Source organism: Marmota marmota, unplaced genomic scaffold (genome assembly GCF_001458135.2).
Source record: "Marmota marmota marmota unplaced genomic scaffold, marMar, whole genome shotgun sequence".
In the NCBI taxonomy this organism is placed as follows: Eukaryota; Metazoa; Chordata; class Mammalia; order Rodentia; family Sciuridae; genus Marmota; species Marmota marmota.
In genome coordinates this window covers 1,075,205-1,084,086 of record NW_026000222.1, presented here as the reverse complement: position 1 = coordinate 1,084,086, position 8,882 = coordinate 1,075,205, and the positions used below count along the sequence as shown (strand labels likewise).

Here is an 8,882-nt window from a genome sequence, read left to right as displayed (position 1 = left end):
GAGCCCAGGTGGTCCCGGCCCCTAGTTGCCCACACTCACTGGGCTGCAGCTGCTTCACGGGGTTGGCTTCAGGCCCGTTGGGGGCGCGGATGTACTTGGGGAAGAGGTGGGGGATGACCCTATGGGGAGAGCACATGGGCTGGGTCAGGCCCAGGGCTCCCCCAACCCCTGCCCACCCCACCAGGACCCCCACTCACACGGACTGGTCGGAAGTGCCCTCCAGCAGGCGGGCCAGCTGCCGCCGTGCCGAGCTGTCAGGGGCCAGCTCCAGGGTGTGCTTCTCATTGGTGTACTCCACCTTGCCGCCCTTGGCCAGGTCCCTGGAGGTGGACAAGCATGAACCCCTGCAGGGAGCACCCACCCAGTCCCCGGGGCACAGCACCCACCTCTGGAAGTTCCAAGTAAAGCGCAGGGTGATGTCGGCAGTGCCGTTGTACAGTTCTCGCTTCATTTGAGCCCGACTTGGGGGGCTGATGCGCCACAGGGCCCCAGAGCTGCCCTCGATGTGAGCTGTGACGATGTCCTCGGGACTATACTGGCTAATGAACTGCATGGCCAGCTGTGGCATGGCATGCTTCAGTGGGGGTGGCCACCCCCACCCCCACCAGGCCATCCCCTCTCACCACATGGACACAGCCTGGGGGCCACTCACCGGGTGGGTGTCAAACTGCCGGGACAGTTCCTCATAAGCTTCAGGTGTAAAGGGCACGATGGACGGCTGCTGGGCACTCATGGTGAACAGGGGCTGGCGGGGGACAGGGCAGCTGGTGGGCACCAGGGTGGGTGATGAGGTGGGTCACGGACAGGCTGGGGGTGGCGCTCCGTGAGACCTCGGGGAGCGGAGGGGCCTCTGCCCTGCTTTCCAGGGCAGCTCACCTCATAGCCGCCCAGCTTGAGAGTGACGGTGACATCGATGGGCTGGTTGACAACGCCGACCACGGAGCGCACCAGTGACATGAAGAGCAGTGGGAACCAGATGATGGCGATGAGGAAGACGATGATGAGGCCGCCCATGCCGTACTTGACGATCTTCTTCTTCCTCTGCCCCTTGGGCTGGGGGTATTTCTGGGGCAAGACACAGGTCACCCAGCCCCTCAGGGTCATGGTCTCTAGCCTCCAGCTGGGGTCAGCACGAAGCTACGGTGGCCAGCCTGGGGCAGAGTGGGCACAGACACGCAGCTGGACCTACACAGGCCAGGTGTCCAGTGGGAGCATCCCCAAGGAATGCGCTGGCTTGGCCCAGCCTGCAGGCAGCCCCCCTGCAGCCAGGCCCCGGCGCATGAGCCTCAAGGCATCATCTTCATGACCTCTCAGGTTAACAAGACAGGAGCCATGAAGGGAAGAAAGTAAACTTGTGCTTCAAAAGACACCAGCCTGGGAGCATGTCCCCAAACTAGCTGTCTGGAGAGGACCAGAATATACACAGAGCAACGGCAGCTCACTTCCCTGAGCACATCCCCAGCCTGTTTTACTTTGAGACACTTCTTGCTGCAGTCTCAAACTTGGGATCCTCCTGCCTCAGCCTCCAGAGTTGCTGGGATTATAGGCACTTGTTACCATGCCTGGGCTCCAGAGGGTTTCGGAGAACCCTTCCTTTGACCTGTGGTTGGCTTCTGGCTCCTGTCCACACAGGCAGAGCCTCTGGGGAAGCAGTACCCTGCTGTCCCTCCCCCAGGCCTGGTCCTACCTTCTCTGTCTCTCGACTACACTTGATGATGAAGATGTTGGCGTAAATGTCCTCCACACACATCCAATTTGACAGGGACAGGGTGGTGTCTGTCCACACCCAGTCCATGACTGCCCGTAGCTCCACCAGGAATGGCACCAGCCGGAACCTGCCAGGTCAGGATCCCGTCAGGAGGGTCTCCCATGCTAGCTCTGACAGGCTACCTAGCCCAGCTGCCCCTTGCTCTCAGTGACCCCTGGGCAGACCACTCACCCCTGAAAAAGGAAGAGGTTCAGGTGGTTGTACTTCTTGGTGAGGAAGTTGCCCAGGATGCGGGTGGGGTAGCCGCAGCGGATCTGGTAGGCGGACAGGGCAAAGTAGATGCACTTCACGAAGTACCACAGCTGGGCCACAGCATTCTGGCTGAACATCCTGGGACAGGGTGGCAGGGACCGTCAGAGACGGGGGCTGACCAGGCCCTGCCCTGCGTCGTGCCCACCCCGGGATGGAGACCCCACCTCTCGGTGACGGCTGGCAGGATGAAGAACATCCAGAGGTGTATGGCGAGCACCAGCACCACCTGGAAAGCCAGCTTGCCCAGCACGGTCTTGCGCAGGTAGAGGGCACGGTCCACCACCATGGTGCTGAAGTGGATCAGCAGCATGACCAGGAAGGCCTCGGGCACCTGGTCATCTGACAGGGAGGACGTGATGTCTGTGGCGGCCGAGTGCTTCTGTAGCCAAAGGGCAGAGGAGGGGAGCTGGAGCTGGGCCGCTGGCAGCGGAGGGGCTGCACCCACCCGGGCAGCCAGCCCTGCTCACCCCAAAGGCCCAGAAGCCAAAGATGATGATGATGAAGTCCACAACGTCCGCCAGGAACATGAGGACATAGACGTCTGTGGCCGCCCGGTACTTGGTGTGCAGGATGTCACGGAAGAAGCGCTGCAGGGGCTGGTATATGCTCTGTGCCCTGTGGGAGGGGGCTCAGCTGGGTGCCTGGCCATAGGGACCCCCTCCCTGCCATGTGGAAAGAAGGGCCGGCCACTCACAGGGACAGGCAGAAGCTCTGCAGCCAGCGTGCGGCTGCCTTCATCCGTTCTTGAGAACGGCTCGGCCCCTTCTTTCCCGCCGCCTCTTCCTCCTCTTCCCCATCCACAGCTTCTGTGGGCGAGAAGCGTGGAGGCTGAGCCCACGGGGGACTGGGCCTGGCTTCTGGCCACTTCACAGAGAAGCAGACAGCACAGGGGCCTCTTCATGGCCCTGTCAAGGGGCAGCTGAGGCCAGCCAGGGCACATGCTCTGCTGCTGGCCCTGTAGACAGCAGTGTACCTCTCTGTTCCCCTGGAAGAGCCAGAACCCACAGCCAAGTGCTGTCCTGTCCTGGAATCCAGCTGGTCCCCTGCTGGGCCTGGCACCTCCAAGGGATGGGATGGGCCGTCCGGCCTCCTCTGCCTCCCCTGAAACAGCCGAGAGCCAGCACTGCCTGTGAGGACTGAGCTGTGGTCAGAGCTCTCTCACCCATGGCTGCCGCTCCTGCGGGTCCAGGCCTCTCCTTCCTCCTCCTGAAACGCAGGCTGATTCGTCTTGTGTCCTGAGGCCTGAAGTCCACCTGGGGCTCTGGAGCCCCATCCTCAGGAACAGCCCTCGCTTCTACCTGGATGTCGTCCTGGGTCGTGGCTCCTGCCACCCCCAGCTCTGCCTGGTGCTCGGCGCCTGCCTCTGCCTGGGCTCCCAGTAGGACCTCTGGCCCCGCCTCAGCCCCCTGATCCTTCCCACTGCTCCTGCTCTGCTCCTTGGAGAACTGGTCCTCTTCATGGTCCCAGAGGCCGTAGCACTGTGTGGAGGGCCAGGAGGGACAGTGAGGACACCAGCTGAAACATGCTGGGACCAGGCAAGATGGCCAGGCCCACCCTGGGCTGCCCACTGTCTAGCCCGCGAGCCCCGGGGTGCTGGGTGCGTGCTCACCAGCAGCTGGGAGCGGTGGAAGAAGAGCACCATGAGCTGCAGCAAGTCGCACTTGGTGTAGCTGTCCGTCTTCTCCAGGCCCAGGATGCGCGGGGGGAAGTAGGGCTTGTTCTCGTAGCGCCTCAGCACCATGTGGCTGTTCCAGGGGAAGAAGCCAAACTGGAACAGGTACTTGGTGACCACCGTGACCTGCAGAAGACGGGGTCAGCACGGGGCCAGGCTGCCCCCTCCCTGGCCCCACTGGCTGCAGCCCACCTCCGTGAAGATGATGGCTGTCATCCAGAAGCGCTTGCTGGGCCTGGGGATGGACAGCATGGCCCACAGGAAGATGAGCACGGGCAGCACCAGGGAGGCAGCCGAGGCGGTGACCATGTGGTTGAGGATGATGATGAAGTAGCAGAGCAGCTCCGAATGGGCGGCCACGCACTGGCACACGGCCTGCAGCAGCCGCAGCGTCCGGCCCTGCTCTGCCGCAAAGCTCTCGGCCTGCTCCAGCTCGGGGATGTGCAGGCACCTGCAGAGGGACCACCTGGCTGCAGCCATGCAGGCACGTGGCTCCGACCCTCCTTGCCCAGCCCCACCCCACCCCACCTGTCCAGGAGCAGCTCGCTGGCTGTGCGCGTCCGCATGCGGGCGTTGGCCAAAAGCTCCTGGGAGCCCTGCAGGGAAGCCTGGTCCCGGGAGTCGGTGGCAATCTCCTCACTGCCACTGCGGGTGCTGTAGCCGGTGCTCAGGGGGCTGCTGGTGTCATCTGTTAGGCTGCTCAGGGGCTCCTCAGCGCCCAGCCCACTGTGGGAGGGGAGCCAGGTCACAGGGTTGGGATCAGCCCCGGCTTTGGGGCTGAGAGCAAGGAGGGAGGAGCTGCCCTGGCTCAGCTCCAGCCCCCTCAGTCCTCCACCCACCTGGACACTGTGCTGGGTCCATCACGGGCCTCTGGGGGGCCTGGCAGTGTGGTCTCAGCTGCACTCACATACAGCTGGTCCAGTACGCTCCGGTGCACCTCTCCACCCTGCAGGGCGTGGGGGGGTCTCAGGGCTCTGCTCCTGACGGGCAGGGCAGCACCCAGCAGGAGTGGGGAGGGGTCTGCAGTGGGTGTGACCGCACAGCTTACCCGCAGGAGCTCCTGTGTTAGCAGGTAGCGCTCTGCCCGCAGCACGTCGCTCATGGTGCGGTGGTGCCTGGTGAAAGCACACAGCCAGCGGGTCAGCCCGTCCACCGTAGCCTGGCCAAGCACCCACAAGAACTGCACGGTGCCCAGCACGCGCTGCATGACGTGGCCTCGGCCTGGAGGGAGGGAGATGCTGAAACAGGGGTTGGCCAGGAGAGTCCTGATCCCTGCCCTTGGGCCCACTCACCTGCCACCTCATCCTCGAGGGCTTCCACGGGCTCCCCCAGGCTCGGGTCACCTCCTGATACAGGGGACTGGTCAGTGTCTCTCAGCTCTGCAGGTCCCCACCACAGCCCTGCCGCAACTCACCAGCAGGCAGCTGCCCTTCCTGGTGCACCCGCTCCTGCTGCGCCTGCTCCCGCCGCTGCCTCAGCACTGTCTGGGCGTTGGTCACCCAGGCCTGGTACGCCATCTGCCAGCCCAGGAGTGGGTCAGGACCCTGGCCCCAAGTTCCCCTCCCAGGAAAGAGGAGGAGGAACCTGGGCTTGTCAGGGCCTGGCCCCAGCCCTGGCTGCTGTACCAGCTGGGGACCTGGCTGCTGTACCAGCTGGGGACCTGGCTGCCCTGCACTTCCTCTGGAAATGGGACCCCAGGGCTGCAGTGGGAGGGCACGGTGAATGCAGCCCACCCACAGGTCCTTGCTACTCAGCACCAGGGCCCCACACTGAGAACCAGAACCAAGGACGAGAGGGCCCTTCTGGCCCCAGGACACAAATGTGCCCAGCAGCCACACCAGGCTCCACAGACCAGGCACTGGCAGCAACAGTCCAGCACGGCCAGAGCCAGGACCTAGGGAAGACAGGCCCAGAGGGGCAGGTGGCTGCTGGTGATCATCCCCAGCCTAGGGCCTGGTTTCCCGCCGCTGGGGAGGTCTGAAGGGGGTATGCAGAGCTGGCTGCCTAGACCCTGCAAGCCTCTGTCCCACCTCAGGCTGCCTGGCCCAAGGCCAGGACCTCCACGGACAGAGGGGAAGGGGGCCACCATCTCACCTGGAAGGCGCTCTGTGCTGATGGCCTGGGGTCCTCCGGCAGGGCTTCCTCTTCCTCCTCACTGTCAGACTCAAACAGGAAGTAGTCCCCAGAGTGGATGACTGCAGGCAGAGAGGGCTTGAGACCCAGCCCCCAGGCAGGGCTTCCTCTCCCAGCAAGACCCTTGAGAGGTCCTCCGGTTCCTCAACCGGGCATCAGCCAAAAGCAGACCCAGCTGCACTGCCCAGAATGTTCCCCTTGTCCCACCACCTGCACAGGCGCTGCCCAAACTGCCACCCTAGTGGGGGGCCAGCAGGCTGGGGGATGGCAGAGCATGCATGGACGCAGGCCAGAGAGCAGGACGAGACCAGACCGGACAAGGAGGCACCAGGGAGAAGCAGGGTATCTGGAGTAGATGGTCAGGCAGGGTACCTGTGGCATGGTCCAGCCAGGGCCGCCACCACTGTCTCGGTGGCGAGGAGGAGCCCCCTGGACTGCTGGGCCCTGTGGAGGGGCGGGGCGAAGAGTGAGGTGACAGGGAGGGGCCGGGGAGGCTGTGGGAGCAGCCACCACAGACATGGAGCCCTGCAGGGCTGGTGCCACAGGATGCCATGTGGCTCAGAGGGCCCACGAGTGCAGACAGACAGTCACAGGGTGGCCACACAGCTTGCTGGGACAAGTGACCACACCACATGGCACAGGACACTGATAGGCAGGGAACTCTGGGGACATCACATGACACAGAGGCAGGCAGGCTCCGGTGGTCATGGACATGGGGAGCCCTCCAAGGTCCTGGGCTCCATCCATGCTCACCTGGCTGCTGGACAGGGTCCTCAGGGCCCACGGCCTGCGGGCGGCCACGGCCTGCCTGGCCTTGCCTGTACTTTTCCTGCTTGGCACGGATCCGCCTCATCCTATGGGAGGGAGTGGGCTCTGAGTGCCAGGCTGGCCAGAAAAACCCAAGGGTCCTTGCCCCAGAGGGCACCTACTGTCTCTTCAGCTGGGCCAAGGACTTCTCCTCCGCCTTGCGGTGGGCCTCGATGCTCTTGAGGCTGGCTGCATTGTAGAGGGCGAAGCCCCTGTGGGGAGAGCGGTGAGGGCAGGACTCAGCTCTGCCTGTCCCCACCCCTGGGCACTGGGGTCCCTGGGAGAGGCAGATGAGGCTGGCTCTAAGTCAGAGCTCTCTGCCCAGGAGGTAAGACACTGTCAACAGTCAGGGCTGACTCCAGGTCCACGCAGCACTGAGCCTCTGAGCTCCAGTCTGGGGATGGCAAGGGCACATGCGACCCATAGGGGGCCAGTGTTCCTCGGGCTTCCCTCCAGGTGACACATGAGCCTCAGAGTGCAGGTGCCCATGGTGCTCTCTTCCCGCCCAGGGACCCAGTGCTAGTCGGGCTGGGGCTGACCTGGAGGCCTGCAGGGCGGTGGCCTGCAGGTCCACACTGACGTGCAGGAAGTAGTAGCTGAGGAAGACGCGGCGCTGCAGCAACAGGAAGAAGAAGCAGATGCCATCCCAGATGACACCGGCCTCCTCCACGGGCAGCAGGCAGTCCTGGTCCCTGCCCATCATCTCCTTGGCTGTGGGACAGGTACCGGCATGGCCAGGGGTCAAGGCCTGAGCACCAGGGGTCCCTGTGCACCCCCTGCCCCAGGCCGCGCCCACTCACGGTCATAGTAGCCTTTGACGGTGCACACGAGGCTGAAGAGCTGGATGACCCAGCAGAAGCTGCTCTGCATCTGCTCCACGAAGACGCAGGACAGGAGCTGGGGGAGGGGGAGGGTCAGCCAGGCCTGGGGGAGGACAAGGGCCAGCCGAGCCTCGGAAGCGGGGACGGCGGGCGGGCAGCTCACCGACAGCATGTTCTTGGAGATGATGACTGTGACGTTGTAGAGGATGAGGCAGTCCCACAGTACGAGGCGGGACCGCGTGCCCTTCTGCAGCAGGGTGGTGCCAAAGAGCAGCAAGTAGAAGCAGGCCAGCAGGTAGCCCAGCCCGAAGATGCTGATGCGCGTGGCCCCCGTGATGAACACCACCACCAGCACCAGCCAGAACAGGTAGCGGAAGATGGCCACCTTCAGCATGTCCAGGTAGGACCTGCAGGCAAGTGTCACCAGCTGCTGGTCGTCCTGGCTGCCCCCTCCCAGCAGGGCCCTCCATGGTGGGCATGTGCACCCACCTGCAGTGGATGAAGTTGGGCACAGGGTTGGGTTCCCCCCGCAGTGGCTCCAGGTGGTCAGTGTTGGTGCCGGCCACGCGCTGCCACTCCTCAGTGCGCTCAGCTGCAAACACCTGCCACTGCTGGGAGGCGCAGAGCAGCAGGAGGAAGTCACCTGCGGACATAGGAGAGCTGCCGGGGCCACGTCACGCTGTGGGCACCACTGTACACAGGGCAGCATGAGGACATCAGCAGGTGGTGCTGGTGCATACGTGCACTGCGTGTGTGTGTGTGGCAGGAAACGTGGGCCGCACACCATGGCCATGGCCTGTGAGCCTGGGGGACAGTGAGTACTTGGACCTGTCCTCAGGTGCACGGGAGCGGCCCTCCACCCTATCAAGACGTGCCTGCAGGCAGGGGCAGGCCCACTGGGCTCAGAAGTACAGGCCCTGGGCCCTCCTGGCAGTACCCGGCGGGCCCCTCCCTCCCATGCCCTGCAGGTCCACATGCCCTGCAGGTGCAGCCTCTGTGGCCTCCGGAGGCTGGCAGGTGTGCCCCCCAGGGTGGCACGAGCAGGATGCGGGCCTGCTTGTGAGGCACTCACTGATGAGGTTGGTGGAGTTGGGGGCCCTGAAGAAGTCGGGCAGGTACAGCCACTTGATGAGAGCGGAGTTCATGGGGATGGCCTGGCTCCAGCGCCACGGGTAGTCTGTGGGCATGAGGGCACGTCAGGAAGGGCGAGGCCTGTCCAGGGCCCGCAGCACCCGTCTGCTGGCCAGCAGCCTCAGAGGTTTACGATCTGGGCTGGGCATTCCAGTGTTCACAGGGGATGTTCCCATATGCTGACACTCCCATGGTCTCACCGTCACATGCACTCACACTGGGAGCCCTGAGGACTTACAGACCCGGGGCACTGTGCATATTCTGTGATGTCTGTGCACCAGGGTGGGGTGTGGGTGGG

At 64.1% G+C, this 8,882-nt stretch overlaps 1 protein-coding gene across 1 annotated transcript in view; it reads right to left on the bottom strand.

The window, feature by feature from the left end:
• Positions 1 to 8,882, bottom strand: part of Piezo1 (piezo type mechanosensitive ion channel component 1) — a 62,963-nt gene that overhangs the window by 2,577 nt on the left and 51,504 nt on the right. The window contains exons 24-50 of the mRNA XM_048792400.1: positions 8,526 to 8,630; positions 7,943 to 8,096; positions 7,617 to 7,860; positions 7,433 to 7,529; positions 7,172 to 7,343; positions 6,755 to 6,844; positions 6,579 to 6,679; positions 6,198 to 6,269; positions 5,787 to 5,887; positions 5,107 to 5,209; positions 4,985 to 5,038; positions 4,741 to 4,913; positions 4,532 to 4,638; positions 4,221 to 4,418; positions 3,885 to 4,143; positions 3,630 to 3,818; positions 3,183 to 3,498; positions 2,715 to 2,826; positions 2,488 to 2,635; positions 2,185 to 2,399; positions 1,940 to 2,098; positions 1,688 to 1,835; positions 877 to 1,065; positions 653 to 745; positions 387 to 559; positions 198 to 320; positions 40 to 119 (exon numbers count right to left, since the gene is read on the bottom strand). Of these exons, the coding sequence (XP_048648357.1) occupies positions 40 to 119; positions 198 to 320; positions 387 to 559; positions 653 to 745; positions 877 to 1,065; positions 1,688 to 1,835; positions 1,940 to 2,098; positions 2,185 to 2,399; positions 2,488 to 2,635; positions 2,715 to 2,826; positions 3,183 to 3,498; positions 3,630 to 3,818; positions 3,885 to 4,143; positions 4,221 to 4,418; positions 4,532 to 4,638; positions 4,741 to 4,913; positions 4,985 to 5,038; positions 5,107 to 5,209; positions 5,787 to 5,887; positions 6,198 to 6,269; positions 6,579 to 6,679; positions 6,755 to 6,844; positions 7,172 to 7,343; positions 7,433 to 7,529; positions 7,617 to 7,860; positions 7,943 to 8,096; positions 8,526 to 8,630 (3,975 nt within the window). The remainder of the gene's footprint in view (positions 1 to 39; positions 120 to 197; positions 321 to 386; positions 560 to 652; positions 746 to 876; positions 1,066 to 1,687; positions 1,836 to 1,939; positions 2,099 to 2,184; positions 2,400 to 2,487; positions 2,636 to 2,714; positions 2,827 to 3,182; positions 3,499 to 3,629; positions 3,819 to 3,884; positions 4,144 to 4,220; positions 4,419 to 4,531; positions 4,639 to 4,740; positions 4,914 to 4,984; positions 5,039 to 5,106; positions 5,210 to 5,786; positions 5,888 to 6,197; positions 6,270 to 6,578; positions 6,680 to 6,754; positions 6,845 to 7,171; positions 7,344 to 7,432; positions 7,530 to 7,616; positions 7,861 to 7,942; positions 8,097 to 8,525; positions 8,631 to 8,882) is intronic.